This window comes from Trifolium pratense, linkage group LG5 (genome assembly GCF_020283565.1).
Source record: "Trifolium pratense cultivar HEN17-A07 linkage group LG5, ARS_RC_1.1, whole genome shotgun sequence".
NCBI lineage: Eukaryota > Viridiplantae > Streptophyta > Magnoliopsida > Fabales > Fabaceae > Trifolium > Trifolium pratense.
The window spans coordinates 54,220,616-54,244,721 of record NC_060063.1 but is presented as its reverse complement, the minus strand read 5'-3'; the positions used below and the strand labels follow the sequence as shown (position 1 = coordinate 54,244,721).

The window sequence follows — 24,106 nt, the reverse complement described above, 5'->3', positions numbered from 1 at the left end:
TTTTTAGTAAAAAAAAATAATAATTTATTACTAAAAAAAGATATGACTTATGTTATGGATATTGTTTTGGCCAAGTGAAAAATTACTTCCTTCTTCAGTTCTTGCTACTATATATTAGACACCATAGTCATGCCAAAACTATCAAGTGCAGTTGGTACTTGGGAAGCACATCAAGAGACCATTCCTATCCACACATGGGTGCATCCATGGCTACCTATGCTAGGGCACAAATTGGAGGGTATCTACCAGATGATTCGTTTCAAATTGAGTACTGTTCTTGATGCGTGGCATCCAAGTGATGGTTCTGCATATGCCATATTGTCCCCTTGGAAGCCTGTATTTGATTCTGATAGTTGGCAACTACTTATGCACCGTTTTATTGTACCAAAGCTGAAGGCTGTATTTGTATCTGATGACTTTCAAGTGAACCCGGCAAGTCAGAAACTTGATCAGTTTTATTGGGTAATGAACTGGGCTTCAGTTATCCCAGTTCATCTGATGGTTGACACGATGGATATCTTCTTTACCAAGTGGCTTACAGTTTTGTATCGTTGGTTGTGCTCAAATCCTAACTTTAATGAAGTTTTGAAATGGTTTTTGGGCTGGAAAGAACTTATTCCAAAAGAACTTTTGGCAAATGAACTTATTCGATACAAGCTCAATTGCTCAATTGCGGTCTTGTTATGATGAACCAGGCTGCTGAAGGCATGGAAGTTGTGCAACCTGGTTTGAAGGAGAAGATAAGCTATTATATCAGGGTAAGTGAGCAGAGGAAATATGAGACTCATCAGAAAGCAGCAGCCTATATCAGTGCAGATGGTGCGAATGAAATGAGCGTGAAAGAAATCATTGAAGCCTATGCTCGGGATCATGGTTTACTGTTCAAACTTAAACCTGGTAGAATGCATAATGGCCATCAAATATATGGGTTTGGCAATGTCAGCATAATAATTGATTCTCTAAATCAAAAGGTCTATGCCCAAAATGAGGACAGATGGTCTTTAGAAACTCTTGGGCGATTGCTAGAGTTACATAATAGATCTCTTAGTAAAAAACCCTGAATTCTGTGTTGGTTATGTGAAGTAACATCTCAATTCTCAGGTACTCTATTTCTTTAGAGTTTTTGTATGAGTTTATTTTCTCTTGATTTGTTGGCTAAGGAAGGATATTGTAGTTTTCGTATCTTTTGTCTCAATATCCAAAACACTGTGAAATTATATTCAGATAATACACTCCATATATATTAATTAAATCCTTCAAAGTAATGATACGAGCTTTATAGTAATGAAGATGCATTGAGATATGTACATTCTTTACAAAATCAGTCAATCACCATTGAAATGATTGAATAAATTATAAATCTATGTGGATGTATTTACCAAAAAACTAATGTATAATGGATATATCATATTTTATTAGCTGTTCTTCATGTAAACTATATGCCTATGCCTCTCTTAAATTATCTCATGTTACGTTTGGAAAGATATTTTGATAGTTTAAAAATGAAGGAATTTAAGAAAAAGAAATCAATATTATCTCAATATAAGTAGTATATGTATGACTTTCTCAGATGACATAGATAAAAATAAAATGTGTGACATAATATATCCATGGAGATAAAGATTGAATTTCTCATGTGTCACGTTAATTAGTTTCAATTAAACATGTGTTGTTGTGTAGCATATCGTTGATTCACTTGTTAGATTAATTACACTTTGCTAAGTTTGCTTGGTTGACAAGCAATTTTCTTAATCCGTACGCAAACAATATACAAGAGGAAGGAAGCAGTATTTTCATAAGTATATTTTTCAAAAAAAATAAAATAAATAACAATTTCATAAGTAGTCATGGTTGCGGAGTGGTTTGGATAGTCCCTCTACTTTTCTCTTCATGGCGGCGATTTGGTTAATCTAGTGTACTAGAAACAAACTTTGTTTCAATAATGAAATTGTTTCGCAATTCTCTCTTAGATTGCAAATTGAGAATTTCGCCCTTTTGCTTAGAGCATGTTTCTTTAACCAAGAGATGGTGACAACAACAAAGTTATTAAAGGAGTTTTAGATGTAGTAACAAAATTACAATTTAACCCGTAACAACCGACTCGTTCTATCCGTCACCCGTACAACCCGACATCTGAACAAACTGAAGATGTAGATGATCAGAATTGGGTCTAAATTAAACAGTTGTAATTTTTATCAATTTCGTGATTTTTGGCTCAAAACTTGCCGAAATCGACAGATACACAAACCTAGTTGGAAGCAGCCCCGCACATTTTTTTTTAGGAAAACAAATACTCTACTTTTTATTAAGTTAATAATTAAAAATAAAAAGTTTTTTCTTAGGACTGTCTGATCAATTCGACAAATACTCAAATCAACATTGAATAAATATAAATCGTCTGATCAAATCTCTACGGCCGAGATCGATAACCGCATGGAACTGTATGAAAACAGTACAACATCAAATCTCGATCCCTTTATAATCCAAACCCACCTTTCCTCTCTAACCTCATCAACGAAGACTGCAAAACGCAGCAGCAAATGAATAAAAACTCAAAACTGAAAATTGCTAGGTTATTGAAAGGGATAAATCAGATAAATCCAATTAATTTGTCATAGAATTGTTTCTGGTCAAATTCAGAAGTTAGGATTCGAAACTTCTCTTAAAATTAATTTTGAAAGACTAAAGCAGTTTAAGAAAAGAGAATCAAACATATTCAAAACTAACATTTGTAGAGTGGAAAATATGAAACCAAACATGCACTAAAAATTTATTTAAACATATGATAATCATATATATGTGCCAACACTTTGAGAAAGTAGAATCAATATCCTCCCCTACAACAACACAAACCCTTACTTTTACTACAGAAGCCACCCCTAGGAAACTCGTATTTATTTATACAAATATAACTACAAACTTTATCGTTATTTGGACATGGCCCTTTTTCAGCGCAGTATGTATAATAATATGCTTCTCCTACAATCAATCAATATAATATTGTTAGAACAATAAATAAATAAATAAATAAATATGTATGTAAGTATATAGGTATAGAATAAATAAATTTGTTACCTGGAGTCAAAACAGAAACGATGCATAGAATTGCAATGAGAAAATACACACACTTGATGCTTGCTGCCATGTTTGAAAGATGAATAAAGATCTACGTTACAAGAAGCTATTTATATTATTCACTACAAGAAAATCACTACTTTAGTCCTTAATATAAGAGATTCTTTATTCTTTAAATTCATTGCACATCTAATGTATTTAATCAATAATATGGGCTAGATACATTAGACTGTCAATGAATCTAGAAAGTCAAATTTCTCTTATATTATGGATCGGAGAAAGTATATTAACTTTTTTTACTGCATTAAATTAAAAGTTGTTGACATTTTCAAACGAAATATCGGTATTAATAATTTTCCTTATCCATGGTTTAATTTAGAATAAAGTAATTTTGACTTTTTTTAAACCCAACCCAAACCAACCTGTTAATAACCGGGTTGGTTCGGATTTGATACTGGAAGTGTGGGTTTGATGATGAACCCAAACCAAATAAATATTGAACGGATTTGGTAACGGATTAGGCCAAATCCGAGCCAACCCAACCTGCGTACACTAACCAATAATTATAAAGAATTACTCCCTCCGTCCTACAATGAGTGACCCATTTTAGCTATATCCATTATTCATATATCTTCTTTTAATCATATTTTTTTATTAATAAATAAAAATAAATATTAACATATAAGATGTTATTGGATTCGAATTCATGAATATTTTCAAGATATCATATGCGTGAAACGAGTTCAGATCAGCTTCATTTCTTTATCCTTCTTTTCCTCCAGTTTTTCCACCGATGAAAAATTTAACTGGAGGAAAAGGAGGATAAAAAAATGGAGCTGATCTGAACTCGCATGAAATAGTCAACTGTGTCATTTATTGTGTGACGGATGAGTAATATTTTTTAAAAAGTTTGAGGGTTCAATTGATGTGTGTTCTTGAATTTGCACATCGTTTGCATCATCATTGACTGATTGCTAGATGGTTACGTCACACAATTTATTGTTACAATGTCAACTTTGCTAAAATTTGCAATTTGCTTTTTGGTGCCTTCTAGGGTGGGATAGTGAAGGATCTCTCCTCCCACCGTGAACGAGTTAAAGGAACCGTTGGATGAAAGATGTTGCGATGTACTTTCTCCGTCCCATTTTATAAAAACTATTTTGACTAAATGATACTATTCACTACTTTAGTCCTTAATATAAGAGATTCTTTATTCTTTAGATTCATTGCACATCTAATGTATTTAATCAATAATATGGACTAGATACATTAGACTCACAATAAATCTAGAAAGTCAAATTTCTCTTATATCAAGAATCAGAGGGAGTATATTAATTTTTTTATTGCATTAAATTAAAAGTTGTTGACATTTTCAAACGACATATCGGTATTAATAATTTTCCTTATCTATGGTTTAATTTAGAATAAAGTAATTTTGACTTTTTTTAAGAAGTTATCTTTGACTATTAATAAATAAAAGAAATGCACAATTTTCAATATCGTGGCCATCTTTTATTAACAACATTGCTAATGAGTAATGATCTTATTATCTTCACATTGCCAATTTAGTTAATTTGAGTCAAATATTTTGCAGGCATTTGCTCACTTGCTACGAGCTCCTCATGATGATTCAGATTTAATAATGAAAGAGAGATTTCCTGTGCCTCGCCTGGTTGTTTGTGATCAGCACGGATCCCAGGTTACATTCATATACTTTGAATTTGCGTTTTGCATATTATTTTTGCTTAAGATGACTTTGTCCATTTTTTCTTCTACATCTGATATGTTTGGCGTTCATGCACAATGTGCAGGCTCGATTTCTACTAGCAAAGTTAAATCCTTCTGCAACATATAACACCGAAGCTTCCCTCCCCGGAGGGGATATTATCTTTACGGATGATGTTAGCTTTGAGGTCTTCCTGGATCATTTACAGAGATTAGTAGTTCAATAGAATTATAGTCAGTGTGTCCTGTGACTTTTTATGTAAAATTTTCCTTGGATTGCTATTATTATTTCCAATTTTGTGAAAAATCTTGTAATTATTTGCTCAATGACAGGGAAGAGTAGATATACTTTTTACTGTAGCTAATTACTCATATTTTAAAAAATTATTTGGTGTCGAACCTAGTTGATTGGCCTTGAGCATATGCTGTTTTGGCTTTTATTCTTCAGAACATTGTTAATGGTACCCCTACATTTAAGATTGTAACCCTAATAAATTAGTTTTATTTCATAAGTATACTCTTAGTGTTGAGATAAAAACTTAACCAAGGAAAAAGAAGTAAACAATGTGCTTTATTTCATAAGTACTCCTCTCAAGTATATTTCAAGTTGTTGAACCCTTGATACCATAAAAAGATGTGTTTTATTTTACATAAATAAGAATACATTGCCAAACGATTAAAGATCCTTCGTTAATCCTTGTGTAATTGGACAATGATTGTATTATATTGGTCATATTGTTGTGAAGATTATATACGGTCATCACTTGTATTATATACGGTCATATTGTCGTGAAGATTTTGAAAGTGTCCATTGCTATAATTTTTAAATAAATAAAGGATATAAATGTACGGTCGGATATGCCTTGAAATCTCGATAACAAGAAGTAAATTTGTGTGCAGGAAAAGAAAAAATTTCAGTTTTGTCGCCCCAGACGGAATTTTCTGTGCCCCAGGCAAAATTATGCGGGTTTGTTGATTTGTTGAGAAAAAAATCTTTTCTTGGAGGACACTCTGACTTGAATTTGTTACTAATTTTTGGCATATATTTTTTTTCTATAAATAGGGAGTGCTTTATTCATAGAAAAATACGAGAACAACTAAGAGGATTGATTAAACCTTGAGAAACGGGAATGGATTCTCTCAAGTGTAATTTACACTTGAGAGAATAAAGTGTGGTTTGTTACCATTGATCAAGAGAGAGAAACATATAAAAATTTAGAGAAAATGAATTTAGATGGTGTTAGATTACACTTTATTCTCTCAAGTGTAAATTACACTTGAGAGAATCCATTCCCATGAGAAACACTTATCAAATTGAGTCTCTTGGCCACATGAAGAGATTCGGGTTTTGGGTAGAATTAGGATTAATTCCTTGTAATCGAATTTCTTTTGTAAAGTTACTCTTTGATATAGTGGAACAGATGGGCTGCTCTCTCCCCAGACTAGGTCATTGTTGTACTGAACTGGGTAAACAAACATTGCGTTCTTTCTTCTCCTTTATATTATTTATCGGTGTTGTTATTATTATTGTTTATTCCACTTAATTATTGGTTGCCGTTCTATTGCTCCACACATCAAGTTTTCATTGGTGTGATTTAATTGACGAATTCAACAACAATTGGCGCCCACAGTGGAGCAATCAGAACAATTTGAAGTGAGCACCATGGTTTATAAGTGGGATATTGAGGGACTTTCCGAAAGCAATTTGAAATTGTGGAAAATGGAGATGAAAGCAATTTTAATATTCGAGATGATGGATAAAACATGGAGTGTTGTTATCCGGTGCCTCGAAGATAGAAAGTTCATGGAGATTGTGAAGAAGGTCGGCCTGAAGAGGCGGTGATAATAATACTCGACATTAGCCTGGAGAGGCGCCTGAGGCGGTGTAACGACCCAAATTTATTATTCGCTATTTAAGTGTTTAATTAATTGTCGAGGTGGCTTTTAATTTAGTTAGTGACAGATAATTATCAAACTCTATAATGGAGTAGTTTTTACATGTATACAAATCTAAATAAAATATATTTGGACGCGCACACATATATAAAAAAATTAAATCATTTAATCACATAATTTAATATTAATTATTCTTTTTATCTTTTAATTTTTAAAATTATATATGTTGCATAATAATCATGTTTTATTTTAGTGTTGTGGCTAGACAAATATTCCTCCTAAGTAAAGAGTTGTAATTTTGTGGCTCAAATTTGCATGTGACTCGGGTGGACCCAAATCGATTGTTCTAACTTCTAAGATCAAGAGCAATGGGAGTGTTGAGTTTGAACTCAACAATGAAAAAATGGTTCAATGGTTGTTGAGATACGTGTTGAAGATGACATGGAAGAGAGAGATGTTGAGAAAACTCAACACAATTGAAACTGACGCAGGGAGACACTTGGCGCGTTCTGTTTGGCTTGATCTTGGCGCGTGTAATACACGCGCGGACAAGGGCGTGTTCTGGTTCTTCACGCGGAGAGAGAAAGAGCTTTTGATAAGATCCAGCCACGTGACTGGCTGAATTTTTATCCATTTAATACTTTGAACTCAATTATTTCATTGCAAAATAATTTTTTTTACCAAAATTCATGATTTTTTTGTCTATAAATAGAGACTTGGTTCATTTGATTTGGACACAGAAAAAAATAATTAATTTTTTCACTATATTAATCTTATTATTATCTTCCTATTAGTGTTAATCTTAAAGTATTAGTCTTTTTTTTGGTGAAATGGATCCCAATAATCATTTCAACAGCCAAAATTCTTCTAATTATCCCAACAATTTTCAAAATCTCAACAATTACGTTGTGTTGCATTGCAGTTTAAATTATTTGTATCGTACTAATTATGTTGCTTGTGTGTTGCATTGCATTTTAAATTATTTGTATCGTACTAATTATGTTACTTGTGTGTTGTATTTTAAATTAAGTTAAGATGATTTGTATCGTATAAATTATTTAAATAAATCTTGTTTTTATTACAAAAAACTAAAAAATAAATCGTTAAATGTTAATTATTTTAATTTAATTTTAATCGATAATTATAATTTTATGTAATTATAAAAATAAAAATATAAATTTAAATAAGAATATGAAATAAAAAGTGGTGGTGTAGAGAAAGTGCTGAGGTAGAATGTTGAATGAAAAAAATATTGAAGAGGGTAAAAGTTGAATGAATATTGAATGAGTAGGTGAAAAAAAGAGAAAATGATGTGAATTGTTTAAAGTTAAAAAAAATGGTATTGAGAGTGGAAACCATTCAAAGTGAGAATGAAGTACAATAATGAGGAATGGAGTGCAATAATTAGTAGTCTCTTTTTTTTTTGACAATACAATAATTAGTAGTCTTAAAAGTTAAAAGGAAACAATTGTTTGGTGGACATTTATTTCAATCTTTTTGCATGTGCTGATGTCTTCTTCTCTTCTTTATATAAAGTATCATAGATGTGGATAATATTTTGGTGGTCACGAATATTTGTTCACATTGGGTTATATAGCAAAAAGAAAAAAAAAGCACCTAAGTCCCTAGAAAAAAGCACATTAGTTTTTTTTTTTTTTGATAAGCAAATAATTGAATTATAAGGAGTATAAGGTGTACTCAACCCTTACAATTCGGTGAACCTCCATTATATACTATGGAGGCAGGCTAATGGATCAATACACCAATCAGAGAACTTATAACAAGAATTAGTAATATTTTCACACAAAATGCACATTAAATATAATTTTAATTGTAGTTTTATCTCTTTAGAGTATCTCCAATGAATATTTTGTAAGGAACTCATTCTAAATTTCATACACAGTTAACAAGTGCTCCATATTCATGTCCTCATATATATTTTAAGTCAATAATACAAAATTATGCAACTCTCAAATAATTCATATTTCTTTGTAAAAAATAATAATTCATATTTCTATACAAAATCATTTAAAGTGATTCACTTAAATAAACCAATATTAAATGATGATATGATATTTAAACCAAAATTCGATATTCAACTTGTTAGAATAGAAAATATCTTTTAAGATATGGATAAAATATTATGTTATTATTCGTTGAGAAAATATCTGAATAATTAGGTTTGTTTTTCTGAGCCTTATGATTAAGGGATTTATATTTAAATATATTTACTTGGTTAAGTTTGTTGTTTTAGGCCCTATGATTAAGGGATTTATATTTAAATATATTCATTTGGTTATAAATACCAAAGTAGTCATACTATTTTATTATGTAAATAATGTAATTAGGTCATTGACATAATTATCGATAATATTCATTGAGTTATCAGAGTTTATCCTAGATGCATTTGTTGTGGAGACTTCACATATTTGGACTACCTGTTGTTGTTGATTTGTTCGGTTCTGAACGTGAGGGGGTGTGTTAGAAGTCTCACATTGACTAGAGATATGACATAAATAGCCTTTATAAAGTGTAGTGCAAACCTCAACTCTCAAGCTACCTTTTATGGTTGAGTATATGTTTTTCGAATTCTAATAGAAATTTTTGAAACGTGTAGATAGTGTTGGGTTTCAAGTGTGAGTGTTTAAGTCTCACATCGACTATGTGTGAGAAGAATGTTGGATTTATAAGATAGGTGACCCATTAACCTAACACTTTAAGGTTTTGGATTGGGATGTGGCGTCTCCCTCTCTTGTGTGGTCTTGGAGCATTGACTCATTGTTTCTCCCGAGTCCCCGGGACTCCCAAAAGATAGGACAATTGTGTTGCAACGTGTAGGATAAAGTGAAAAAGTAGAATTTCATTATATTTTTGTCCCTCCCCTCGGTCCTTATATTATGTAAGGATACTTTTATACTTTACTTCTACCACTCTCAAACTCTGCAAATTTTTCAATCTTCCGATCTGCTTGCTTGCCTTGTGTTCTCTTGTTGAAGGATGGCTGAATTTGCTTCAAGCCTCATTCAAAGGTGACTTCATTTTCAACCTTTTATCTATTTTATCTTTTTTCAGTTAAAATTATCATACATAATTGTTTATTATAATAATAATATGCTTTGCTGAAAATTTTCTTTACAATATATATAGCTTGGGATCTGCTGCCTTACATGAATTTGCACGGATTAATGGTCTTAAGGATGAGTTGGAAAGGCTTAAGGAGCATGTTGAAACTTGTAAAGCTGTGCTGCTTGATCTTGACGGGAAACAAGAGCAAAGTCATGCTGAACAAAACTTAGTAACAAGGCTCAAAGATGTGCTTATTCCTGCAGATAACTTGCTAGATGAATTTGCTATTCAAGATATGATAAACAAAAGGGATCGAAACAAACTAAAAAAGGTACTTCATCCTTACTCTCTAAAAAAATTAGACATGGCTCATGAGATTGAAAAAATACAAAAAAAATTTGATGATGTGGAGAAATATATGTTTGGATTGAATCTAAACCTAAATGTTAGTGCGGTTGAGAAAACTAACAGTGAATGGAGGGAAACTGGTTCTTATGTGCCAGAATCAGAAATAATTGGAAGAGATGATGACAAAGAGAATATTATAAGCTTGTTGAGACAGTCACATGGAGATCCAAATGTCTCTTTCGTTGCTGTTGTTGGGATTGGTGGTATGGGAAAGACAACTCTTGCTCAGTTGGTGTATAGTGACGAAAAAGTGCAAAATTTGTTTGAAAAGAGTATGTGGGTATGTGTCTCTGATAACTTTGATGTCAAAACTATTTTGAAGAACATGTTGAAGTCATTATTACCTAAGGAAAAAATTGATGATACATTAACATTGGACAACTTGCAAAGTATGCTTCGTGACAATTTAAATGGTAAGAGATACTTGTTAGTCCTAGATGACATTTGGAATGAGAGTTCTGAAAAGTGGGATAAATTGAGGACTAACTTGATGTGCGGTGCTCGGGGTAGTAAGGTTGTAGTGACAACTCGAAGTACAATAGTGGCACATAGAATGGGTGTAAAGGATCCATATGTTTTGAGTGGTTTGATTCCAGAAAAATCTTGGAGTTTATTAAAGAAGATTGCATTTGGGGATGATACCATTCAAGTGGATCAAAAAATTGAATCAGTTGGTAAGGAGATAGCAGAAAAGTGCAAAGGAGTTCCATTAGCAATAAGATCATTGGGAAGTATATTAAAGGGTAAAAGTGAAGAAAAGGTATGGAATGATGTCTTACGAGGTGATTTTTGGAAATTGTGTGAGGATAAAGATAGCATATTGCCAGTTCTAAAATTGAGTTACAATAACTTATTGCCTCAACAAAGACAATGTTTTGCTTATTGCTCTTTGTTTCCTAAGGATTGGGAATTTGAGAAGGATGAGTTGGTTCAAATGTGGATGGCACATGGTTATCTTGATTGTCCAGTGGAAGGGAAATGCATTGAAGATGTTGGTAATCAATTCATTAATATTTTTTTGATGAAATCATTCTTCCAAGAACCAAAATGGAATGAAGATGGTGATTTAATTGGTTTTAAAATGCACGATTTAATGCATGATCTTGCAAAACAAGTAGCTGGTGATGATTGTTGTTACTTGGATAATAACACAAAAGGATTTCGAGGAAGACCTGTCCATGTATGGGTTGAATTTGACGCATTTTATTTGCTGGAATCTTTGGATGCTAGTAGGCTGCGAACTTTGATTGTGCTTTCTTCTAATGATGGTGATTTATTGGATAGAGAGAAACAATCACTTATTTCAAGGTTCAAATACTTGCGTGTCTTGAAGTTTTGCAATAATCATTATCTTGAGCTATATGTTTCAATTGAAAAATTGAATCATTTAAGATTTCTTAAATTCCCTTTGACTGCTTGTACACTAAAAAATCTTGTTTGTTTACAAACCATACAAGTGTGGTTGCATCCAAAAATTGTACTTTCTACAAAAGTTGTCTCAAAATTAATCAACTTGAGGTACCTTTATATTTGGAAATGGACCTTCACAGACAAGACACCAGTTGGATTTGGAAAATTGTGCATACCACAACATAAGGATGTAAATTTTTCCAAATGGCTTTCTCCTCTCACAAATATTATTGAAATATATCTTGGTTTTTGTCAAGGTTTCAAATATCTCCCACCTTTGGAAGGTCTTCCTTTCCTGAAGTCGCTTCACTTATGTAGACTTGATGATTTGGAGTACATATATTACGAATTGCCTATCCATGAGCCATTCTTCCCATCTTTGAATAAACTAAAGATCTGGTATTGTAGCAAACTGGTGGGATGGAAGAGGAAGGGAGATGATTTCAATGATATTAACACTACACATCATCTTTTCTTGCCTCAATTTCCTTGTCTATCTTTTCTGAGGATTTTTGAGTGCCCAATGTTGACTCACATGCCTACTTGTCCAAAAATTAAGAAATTATCATTGCAAGTGGACACATGGGAAGAAACGCCAAATATAGCATTGTCACAATGGTCGCTCAGTTGCACTCCTCTTTCCTTGCAAATTAATGTGGATTTGAAAAACGTCTCACAATATTGGTGGCAAAATCTTACTTCTCTCGAGAATCTTGAATTTGTGTGTTTTACCGATCAACAATTTCAAGCAATTGAAATCTGGTTGTTTAAGGAAGACTTCAACTATCTTCCTTCATTGCGAAATATTGAATTTTCCCACATAAAGGCATTGCCAGATTGGATATGCAAAATCTCATCACTTCAGCATATCAAGATAAATCATTGCTATAAATTGACATTACTACCTGAAGGAATGACACATCTTACTAACTTACATACCTTGGAAATCATTAGTTGTCCACTCTTAATTGAAGAATATCAGAAAGAAACAAGTGCAACTCGGCCTACAATTGCACACATCCCAAACATAATCATAAAAAATGATTGGAATTAGAAAGGTACCCATATATACAACTACTATTCTTTAGTTTTTAGTCTCTATTCTTTAGTTTTCACAATTTAAACCTTGAAATGCTTTTAATATTTTTGTTTTTCCACTTATACTTGTAATTTATTTTCTTCACTTATTTAAACTTTCTCGTTTGTAGTTTCAAGTTTAAAGTAAATTTTGAAATTGTTATTTTAACATGTGTGAAAATGGAAGGAACAGAAAACTTTTCTTTTGGCCATAGAAAATGGGACGGATCTCTCATGCATATTCTTGTATGATTTAATTAATCATTTAATTTTTTTTTTTAATGTATAAAAGACAGATCATTAATCAATTCAGTTAATATCTTCTTTCCACTTTTTCTTCTCTTACCTTTAGTGCAACTAATTTGCATACCAATTTTTTTTCTTATACTCTAGAAAATTATATATTCCAATTTATGTATGAAGTATCAGACACTGATTTTAAGTTATTTTGTGGACGTAGAAGAGTTATGTGTACAAGCTAGCTAGCTTGCTCAATAAAAGAAATGGATGCATGGAGGAGATGCTTGAAGAAGGCTATTTGATGGAAACTTATGTGTACTACTAGTTTTATTTTGTAGAAGAACTTGTTTAGCTCTATTGGAATGATTTTAATCGTAATAGGTTAGGTTTATTTTTGTATGTGTTTTGTTGATTTGATTGTTTATGTTTGAAATCATGTCTTATCTCTGCACTCTTTTTCCCTTCACCAAGGTTTTATCCCACTGAGTTTTACTTGGTAAGGTTTTTAACGAGGCAGAGAGTTTTCCCGCACCTTGGGTTTTGGTCTAGTCCCTCTAAGGTTCACTTGTATTCTTCTTATTTTATTTTTAATTAATATATTTCATTTGAGTGCTTATTAAGGCTATGTTTGGATTGATGAAATATAATGGAATGGAGCGGAGCGGAATAGAGTGGAGTGGAATGGAGCGGAATGGAATGGAATAAATATTTCATTCCATTGTTTGGATATTTTATGATGGAGTAGAACTAATTTCTCATTCCATTGTTTGGAAAGTGGACGGAACGGAATAAAATATAACTTTTTTCTCAAATTTACCCTTTGTTTAAAAAACATTAATATGTTGAATCCAATACACCCAAACCAATATATTAAAGAGGTCGAAAAAATTATTAACAGAGGCATAAGGCATTGCAAACATAGAAACCAGAGGCATAAGGTATTGCAAACATACAAACCAACATGGAATATGAACTTTATTGGAATTGAATAAATTATGGGTTAGTAATTAAATTGCTACATTTAAACTGGTTTTTCTTCTTTTTACTATGATTTTTGTGTTTCAATTTTCAAGTGACTAAATCCAAGAGAAAAACATGATTGAATTAGTAGAGAGTTGCAAAGAGAAGAGAAGCACACCGATGAAGAGTTGCAGAAGATCACAAGAGAGAAGCAAAGAAGAAGAAGAAGAAGAAGAAGAAGAAGAAGAAGAATCAATAGAAAACGAGGAAAGAATGCTAACGGTGAAGAAAGGCATGAGAACAGTTTCATGAAATAAAAAATTAGGGATAAAATAGTAATTATATAATTAATGTGTTCCATTCCATTGGATACACCCCAAATTGGGTGGAATGAAAAATTGGATAAATGAGTGGTATTGGATGGAAAAAGTTCCATCACACTCCATTCTATTCCATTAATCTTTTACAAAACCAAACAACGGAATCTAACTTCATTCCGCCACATTTCATTCCATTCCACCACTTTCCATAAATCCAAACATAGCCTAAGTGACTTGTCAACGTAGTTGAGATGTCTTAATTCTTTCACTTTTATAAAAAAATTGAGGCTGATTGATCTGTTCTACAACTTATCCATGAATGATCTTCTTGTATTGTGTTGTAATTGGTGAATAGTTGGAATCCATGTTATGTTATAATAATTTCTTATTTTGAATGCAATTTTTTTAAAGGACAGTGGATTTGGAAATTGATCATGGTGGATGGACATGAGTTTTATCTTTGTTATTTTTCCTTGAAAAGGTATTTTTTAAATTTTAACCTCGATAACAAGCTCATTGTTACTAGCGTTTTTTTGGTCTGATTTGTTTATCTAACCAAAGTTAGATGGACGGTACAACACTAAATAAAATGTGTTAGATATAGGTGACTTCAAAAATTCGAAAAATAAAATAATTTAGATGATATAACTAAATTATTATAGTAACATTTTTTTTTTTTTACTTTTATATGTGTGCGCAGCTAAATATATTTTAATTGAGGTTATGCCCAACTAAAAATTGATCTAATGTCATGATTAATTAGCCTCATTTTTCTTAATTTATTACTCATTACTCATAGTCTATTTTTTGTCCATTTGAAACTCTAGTCTAGTTTTTCCCCTTGTTTTGGCCCATGTCCCACTCAAGTAAAAATAGTAATCAAATTTTTTAATTATAAAATAAAATATTGTGATTGGAGAAACACACTTCACGTAAAGTCAACCTATTATCTAATCGATAATTTTCACTGTATTTTTTTTAGGTATTCTAGTAATTAGAAATGTGAATAAGTGAGATGTCCGAACTTTCCGGCCCTTATATATAAAATACGATGTCTCTTATCAATTGAGTTAAATTCATGGAGACCACTAACTTTATTTATAACCTGAGAAATTTTGTGCTTGAATTCAAATCATGCAATTGGTATTGCTACTTAAAAAGAAGGCAATTGATCTGTGTTGAACAAAGTTCAACCATTTTTACCAACTCTAGAAGAAGAAGAAAAAAAAAAATGTTTATTGTTTTTTAGTCCTACAAAATAAGGATCTTCTAATTTAATCCTTTTTATTTTTTAGTCCCTATTTTTTTATTTGTAGATAATTCAACAAATTTGGTTTTACCGAGGACTATACATACATATACATTTTATTAAAATTATAGGGACCGAATATTTTTAAACGTCGTCATATTTCTGGATTTAGAGAAATATCAGTTAACTTTTAGGTTTAGAAAAAAAAAGATAAAAATATGTTTTAGGGGTTAATTTCATTTTTTTTATTTGGTCCCTCTCTACGATTTTATTTTTAGATTTGGGCCCTCTAAGTAGATGTCTTAGCATCATTATTGACACATCATCCTTGTTTGTCACATCACACATTGCCACCTCAACCTCTATTTGCCACATCATCATTTTTTTAAAAATATTTAACATTATGGACTAAAACTAAAAGAATTTGCATATTCAAGGATTATTTTAAGGACAAAACTTATATGCATTTCTTTAGATGCTGTTTTTCCTGTTCCTCTCACAAAAAAGTAGTTATTTGTATTTTTTAATTAAAAAAAGAAAAAGAAAAATGTTTTTAAATATAAATAACTTCCCCCATGTATCTAGCACAGTAAAAACTGTGTATATAGAACTGTACATAAGTTTGGTCCTTATTTTAAAACAAAAAACGATAAAGGAGCGAAAACCAAAAACCGGCAAACTTACGGGAACAAATTAATCATTTAAGTCTTTTATTTAATAGTGACTGACATAAAAAATGTGTATCTAAAAAATAAAAATAATTAAATAAAGTGAGTATGTATCCAAAGGACAACTTTTTTAACCTTACTTCTGGAAGAAGGAGTTTTCTCTCTCTGCTCTGTCTCGTTTCAGGTAACCAACACAACACTCGTTTCTTCTTCTCTTCTTCACACTTTTCACATTTTTTCACTTTCTAATGTGTGTGTTGTTTCTTTACTGTTACTTCGTTACAGAACAAGATCATCAATGGCTACTCCGAAAGAACACATTGAAGAGATAAGAACAACAAAGTTTTCTATTGGCGGGAAACCTAATCCTTTGACTGAAGATCTTCATCATGCTGTCAAAAATCTTTCTGCTGAACTTTATGCAAAAGATGTTCATTTTCTCATGGAACTCATTCAAGTACATTTACCATTTTCATCTTTTTCTGTTTAACCTATTTCCTTTGTTAGTACAATCATAAAAACAAAAAAAATTGTTTTTTTTGTTTAAATGTTTTTATTTTCTATTATTTTCTATAACATTTTCATTCTTTGTTTTTAGACATTTTATTCACTTTTTAGTTTCTAAAAAAATTATATAATTATATTATAGAGGGATTAGGTATTATTGAGTATGATTTGTTTCGGTACACCAAAAAGTCTCACATTTTTTTAGAATCGAGACTGAGAGTAGTTTATAAACACTCACATTTCTCAACCCACTGAGACGCCTTTTAACTAAGGACAAAATCGAAAGGGATTGTGCAAGATTCGATGCAGACAATATCTTAGAAAAATGGTGTTTTGGATTTTAGGTTGGAATCGAGGGCCTAAGCCATACACGTGAGGGAGATAGACCCTTTAGCCCCTTTGATTCGACCGGGGGCTACTGATTACAGTTCCAGTGCACCAAAAAGTCTCACATTGCCTGAGGATTGAGACTAAGTTTAGTTTATAAACACTCACACTCTTCAACCTATGGAGGCAGCTTTTAACTAAGGACAACATTGTGAGGGCTTACACAAAGTCCGAAGTGGACAATAGCTTTGAAAAGAGGTTCATAACTTGAGGTTGGAATATGATTGAATGGATCTTTGTCAAAAAGTCCAATTTCTGAGAGGATGTCTGAGGTGTATTTTCAAAGGTGAATGCCAATTCTTGATTTTGAAGTTAGTGTTGAAAGGATTTAAGGATTATTGCCTTCAACGATTGCATCATCAACATAGATCAAAATAACAGGGAACGATAAAGTCAATCTTTTGATGAATAAGGAATGATCTGATGAAGATTCAATATATCTCTTAGATGTTCATGTAGAAGATAATTTTGCAATTGTATATAAAACCCTTCATTCAAGTCACTCTGTAAAAACGGAGAATATAAACATGATTAGGATTATGAGATGGACTTATGGTAGTTAATTTTGCAACAGGAGAAGCCCTTTGCTATAAATTTCAAGTGGTAGCTAATAGTAGAACTGAAAGTAAATGTTTATTTTTTTATTATTATTTTGTTTGCATACAATGCATGATTGAGATGATAGTACCTACACACATAGCATGTAGAGCAGTAGTTCTCTTTATTTTATTTATATAACTATCATTATCTCTATCTAGAACGATGCAATCATGTTGTTAAATTATAGTTGGTTATATTCATGACCATAAATTTCTTGTCATGTTCGACAGAATGCTGAAGACAACCATTATATTGAAGGAGAGAGTCCAACATTGGAGTTTGTCATAACTTATGATGACATTACTGGCACTGGTGCTCCAGCAACGTTACTTATTTTCAATAATGAAAAGGGTTTCTCTCCAAAAAACATAGAGTCCATCTGCAGTGTTGGGCGATCAACAAAGAAAAACAATAGGAGCAGTGGTTACATAGGAGAGAAAGGTACATCACATTTTCATATTTAAATGTTTCTTAAAGTGTCGTGTACTTTTAGCTACTATATTGGATATCGATAGTTGAATGTTTTCACTGGTATTGGTATTTTCATTGATATTGGTATTTCCATTCTCATATTTAAATGTTACTCCTTGTACAAAATTTATAAATTTATGCTTGACTATGGATATCCATTATAGCAGCCAAATTGAAGATAATGCAAATCTCTGACATAATCTCTCCTATGTTTTTAATTACAGGAATTGGTTTCAAGAGTGTGTTTCTTGTTACTGCTCAGCCTTATATTTTTAGCAATGGATATCATATAAGGTTCAATGAGAGGCCTTGTCCACATTGCAGAATTGGGTATGTAGTTCCTGAATGGGTTGAGAAGCCAACCCTTGTGGACATAAAGAAGATATATGGTGCTGGTAAAGGTTCCCTTCCAACTACAACAATTGTGTTACCTCTGAAGCCGGATAAGGTCACACCTGTTAAACAGCAGCTCTCAAACATTCACCCGGAAGTTTTATTGTTCCTTTCAAAAATCAGACACCTTTCTGTCAGAGAAGAGAACAAGGACACCAGAAAGAACACTGTAACTGCTGTCTCTATTTCAAGCGAGATTAACTTTGTGACAAGGAAAAACATGAATGCTGAGTCTTACACAATCCATCTATCTGCGGGGAAAAATAGTAAAGAGCAAAAAGAATGTAGTTACTACATGTGGAAGCAAAAGTTTCCTGTCAAGTTGAAAAATATGGTAGAAAGGAGAATGGGCGTGGAAGAGTGTGTTGTGTCCCTGGCCTTCCCATTTCAGGAGAGGCTTCACAAGGATAAGAGCTTACCTGGGGTTTATGCATTTCTTCCTACAGAGATGGTAACTAATTTTCCCTTCATAATTCAAGCAGATTTTGTTCTTGCCTCGTCAAGGGAGACGATTCTCTTTGATGATAAGTGGAATCAAGGGATACTTGAATATGTTCCGTCAGCATTTATAGATGCATTCAAAACACTTATCACTGGTTCAAACGAAGCTCCAGTTTCTAATTTACCTTATATTTTTAAGTTCCTTCCAATTCATAGTTCTTCTTATGAGAACTTCAATCATGTGAGGCAGAAAATCAAAGCAAAACTGGATGAAGAAAAAATTGTACCTATTGAGACATTCACAAACCAGAAGCATTTCTACAAGCCTCGTGAAGTTAGCAGGCTACTACCTACATTTTGGAGTATTTTGATGAAGGCCCAGCAGGAAGGAGTGTACTTGCTTGACCTATCTTCTCATGATGGGATGAAAATATTGAGTTCTTCATTTGATAAAAGAGAGTATGATCACATACTCAAATTTTTAGGGGTGAAACTGGTGAATATTGATTGGTATGCAAAGTGCATCCAGAGTTCTAATCTTGTGGACGGTGTATCAGAAGATATTTATCTTGAGCTTTTACTGTTTGTTGCTAGACTTCCATCTTCAAAGCATTTTCGTGATATTCCATTGTTTAAGTATGTGGCTTCTGATGGGATTCTGTCTTTTTCCAGTCTTCAAGAATGCACAGAACACGGTGATGGTGCCAAGCGAGTAGTAGTAGTAGACTCGAGTAAGAATTGTCCTTGTTCTTGGCTGATCAATTGGAACAATGTATTTGCATGTGCGACAAACCAATTTTTTATGCCAGAAAGCACACAACAAGCCATCACCCAATCGCCCTATAAGTATAATTTGTTGGAATGGCTAGCAAATCATGTTAAGATCCGTACTCTGGACCTGTACAGTTTTGCACATGTCCTCTGCAGTTCTATTCATAATAACTGCAAGCTTGCCATTGCATATGCTCATTTTTTATACCACTCTTTGTCAAAGGGTTATTTATCAAGTCAGACGGTTTATGCTCTCTGTAGGTCTATGCCACTTGTGGACAAGTTTGGACGTATCACTAAAAGCAGAAAAGGGGTTCTTCTGCCTGCAGATGTGAGCAAGTGGGCAGACTTGATTGGTTCTAATCCATGGAGAAATGAAAATTATGTTGAACTAGGAAAGGCGTACCTAAATGATTCTTCTTATGCAGGCCAACATACGGATTCTGGGAAGCTTATTGAGTTTCTCAAAACTCATGTTGGAGCTTCCGACATACCTTTTATATCTCCTCCAAATGCTGGATTTTCAGCTGCGGATACACCACTTACCAAAGACAGTGCCTTTTTACTTTTGGATTGGATTCGGGATCTGAAGAAAACGGGAGTTGACCTACCAGAGAGATTCTTGGAGTGCATAAAAGGAGGCAGATGGCTTAAAGTTACTGGTAATGGATACATGCCTCCTTCAAAGTCATTCTTAATTGGCTCATCATTGGGAAAACTCTTGCAAAGTAGTTCAGTTCTTGTTGACATTCCTCTGGTTGATGAGAGCTTCTATGGGGATAAAATAAATGAATACAAAGAAGAGTTGAAAACCATTGGAGTGATGTTCAATTGTGAGGAAGCATGTGAATTCATTGGAATAGAACTAATGTCTCGTGCAGCTTCTTTCTCTTTAAGCAGGAGTCATGTTCTTTTGATGCTTAATTTCATCCAATATATCAAGAAAAGTCTTATTCCTTTGGACAAATTTGTAGACAGCATTAGAAAGGGAAGTTGGCTTAAGACATCTTGTGGTCTTCGATCTCCTGTGGGATCAGTATTGAATGATTCTGGATGGCGAGTTGCATCATCACAAATTAGTGATGTCCCTTTCATTGATCATGCTTATTTTGGAGAGGAAATATATAATTACAAAGAGGAGCTCAAGTTGCTGGGAGTGATAGTTGACTTAAGCGAAAATTACCAAGTTGTCATTGAGAATTTAAAACCACCCTCAAATTTGGCCTCTTTGACAGCTGAAGCTGTTCTTTTGATAATGGAATGCATCAGACACTCGAATGCCCCTATTGAACTTTTAAATTTACTAAAGGGAACAAGCTGCTTGAAGACAAACATTGGTTTCAAAACACCAGGAGAATGTTTCTTGTCTGACCCAGTGTGGGGCTGCATTTTCGAGGTATTCAATGGTCTTCCTGTTATTGATCATAAATTTTACGGGGAGAAGATTTTCGGTTACAAAGATGAATTGAAGCAAACAGGGGTGCGGGTTGATTTTAACGATTGCATCAAAGAATTTGCTAGTCTCTTCGAACATAAGGCATTGGAAATTTCAATTTCCCAACAACATGTTATCTCATTTCTCTCTTGTTGCAGGCTGCTGGAGGGAACTGACTATAGGTTTCCTTCTGATTTCTCAACCATCATACGTAAAGTGAAGTGGTTGCATACTATTGTTGATGGTTTTAGGTGCCCTAGAAAATGCATTTTATATGGTCCGGAGTGGAAATCAATATCTTCTATAACTTGTCTCCCTTTCATCAATTACAATGACAAATGTTGTGGTTTGGGAATACATGAATACAAGGAAGAGCTGAAGAGTTTTGGTGTTGTTACTGAATTGAAAGATGGAGTGAGGTTTGTGCTTGAATGTCTGAAGTTTCCTTCAAATCCCTCCACCATTAGTCCTGAAAGTGTGTTTTCTTTGCTGGAATGCATCCGACTTCTAATGAAAGATAACAAGCTTACGATTGAAGATGATTTCAGAAAAAGATTGTCCAAAAATTGGTTGAAGACACATGCTGGTTATAGGCCTCCAGAGAAGTGTTTGTTGTTTGATTCTAAGTGGAGTTCTTTCTTGAATCCAACTGCTGGGCCTTTTGTTGATGAGAATTTTTATGGACCTAAAATTGCATCTTTCCAGAAAGAACTCAATGCAATTGGGGTCATTAGTGATGTTGAAAACGGATGCTCCTTGCTTGCCAGTCACCTCGAGTCTCTCTCTGATCATGAGACCATTGTGAAAATATACAAGTACTTATGTGAACACAACTGGAAACCTGAGGAGAAAGCTGCAATAAAGATTTGGATTCTGGATGGAGTTAAAGGGGGTAAGTGGGTTGATTCTAAAGAATGCATCGTACATGACCCTGCAAAACTTTTTAGCTCAAAATTTTATGTTCTAGAAGATATCTATGATAACAGTAGTCTTCTTCTTTTTTTCTACTTTGCAATGGAAATCAAGAATAAGCCCTCCCTAGAAGATTATGTTGACCTTTGGAATGATTGGGGTAGTTCAATGGAGCAATTGTCATATGATGAGTGCTGCAGGTTCTGGATGTCTGTCTCGAAACATTTGAGGACAAATGAAGAGAAAAAACTTGCCGAGAGTTTGATGAAACTTCCTACAACATCAGGAAATAATGAAATATTTCTGGTAGATAAGGAAGATGCTTTCATTCCTGATAACCTTCATATGAAGAAGCTTTTTGAGAAGGAAAAAGTTTTTGTATGGTATCCTCAGTATAACATTACACCATTGTCCAAGTCTAAACTATCCGACATTTACAGAAAAATTGGTGCTAGAAATATCTCTGAATCACTATGCAAAGATGAATCATCCTTAGTGAATGATGATGGTAAACTGAAGTATGTTGATCCAAATAACTTTTTCAACTTAAAGGGGTTGGTTAAGATTATTCTTGGTTTCCTTGCATGTTCTAGCCTGAAAATGGAACCAAAAGAGACATGAAACTGTTCAAAGTCTTATCAACTTGAGTTTCCATGAAACAATGGAGCCGATCAATGTAAGCTATAGTTTATCACTATCATCAGGGGACATCATTACCAAGAAAGCAAACAAAAGGGTTCGTTGGGAAAGCCAAAGTTGTAAGTTTATCATCCAGAAGACGGATGGAGTTCCTGGTGATTCGTTGCAATATGCTACCAATTTTTCTGAAGCAATATCTGAGGGCATTTTGCGTGAGAATCATGATCACGTTCCTGCACTGGCTGAACTAATCACATTGGGTTTTGTTATGAAATTCAAGAGTGAAGAAGTTGATTTTCTAATGGAATCCAAGAATCTGCAGATTGACCTTGAGGACGACGAGTTCCTCAGCTCTGCCTTCCCTTTTGACTAAGTCTATTTCCACTGCTTACTTGTGTTTTCTGTTTGAATATGTGATATGTTTAGACTCGTTAATGTTGTAGGCTTGAATTTATCTAATCATGCGTTGACAATATTTTGCTTGTTTTGTTTTTATCCAATGAGAACTTGTTGGATTTCATAGGATAGCACTTAATTATGGTTGTAGAATTTCAGTGTATTGATACAATTGCTACTACTATTTTAGTTGGAACTATTGCACAACTTCAAGTGATCAATGACACAAACCATTTCTTTATCGAGTTTCATAAAATTGGCCTGCATAAGTTCATAAAAACCTCTGATGAGATGGTGCTGCTATAAAACACTTCATTCTAACCTTTTATATAGCAGTTATTATATCCCTGATTTAAATATAACATCATATTTTGTATCATATGCATAAGCACTCTTTTCCTTGGTTGCAAGCATGGAACAATTCATTAGTGTTTTACAGTTAAAATAGTAATATTTCATAAGTTTTAGTTCTGAATTTTGAACCATCCAACAGTGGTTAGATTCTGGGCTATGATGAAAATATTAAGGTCAGGTGTGAAAATAAATGTTGTTTAAGATTTGTTCACTACAAGAAAATCAGCAGTTTGCGACACTTGACTTGCGACCATTCAGCCAAAACCGTTGCAATGTGTATTTTTTCCAGTTTTTGCGACAGCGTATGCAACAGTTTAGGAAACCGTCGCAGCTTTTACATCTTAAAATGAACCAGCTTACTCAGCCAAATGAATTTTAGGAATACGGAACCACTCTCACACTTCCCTCTTTGTTATCAAAAAAAAAAAAACTCTAACCCTAATCGCTCCAATCACTCTAGATTCAAAATCAAATGACGAAGTTTCCTCTTCACCATTCCAATCACTCACCTGTTCCAATCCCTCCAAATCCCTAAATCCCCATCGCTCCATCATTCTGTCTCCGGCAAGATTCATTGTTCGTTCGTTCTCTCGTTCTGTTTCCAACAATGAAGCTTATCTTTCACTACTCAGATGTGGTGTCCCTGTAAGTGTCATACCACCACCGCCGGAACTTTCCCTCACTGCCACTTGCTCCTCACCTCTCG

At 33.3% G+C, this 24,106-nt stretch overlaps 1 protein-coding gene, 1 long non-coding RNA gene and 2 pseudogenes across 2 annotated transcripts; all 4 read left to right on the top strand.

Moving 5' to 3' along the window:
- Positions 1–49: 49 nt before the first annotated feature.
- LOC123886903 lies at positions 50–1,199 on the top strand (annotated as a pseudogene).
- A 3,420-nt stretch (positions 1,200–4,619) lies between these two features.
- LOC123883218 lies at positions 4,620–5,312 on the top strand. The gene is made up of 2 exons (XR_006800129.1): positions 4,620–4,774; positions 4,887–5,312. It is a non-coding gene; the product is annotated as an uncharacterized LOC123883218 (long non-coding RNA).
- A 4,227-nt stretch (positions 5,313–9,539) lies between these two features.
- On the top strand, positions 9,540–13,513 carry LOC123883216 (putative disease resistance protein RGA1). The gene is made up of 3 exons (XM_045931957.1): positions 9,540–9,725; positions 9,844–12,638; positions 13,121–13,513. Exons 1-2 carry the CDS (start codon positions 9,694–9,696, stop codon positions 12,632–12,634), a joined length of 2,823 nt encoding a protein of 940 aa, XP_045787913.1. The 5' UTR covers positions 9,540–9,693; the 3' UTR covers positions 12,635–12,638; positions 13,121–13,513.
- Positions 13,514–16,216: 2,703 nt separating this feature from the next.
- LOC123883215 lies at positions 16,217–23,296 on the top strand (annotated as a pseudogene).
- The last annotated feature ends 810 nt before the right edge of the window (positions 23,297–24,106 follow it).

Bases quoted from the DNA above. Each gene is read 5' to 3' on its own strand.
- LOC123883216 (XM_045931957.1), top strand. From the start codon at position 9,694: ATGGCTGAATTTGCTTCAAGCCTCATTCAAAG. The intron at 9,726-9,843 runs GTGACTTCATTT...CAATATATATAG, and splicing joins GCTTCAAGCCTCATTCAAAG to CTTGGGATCTGCTGCCTTAC.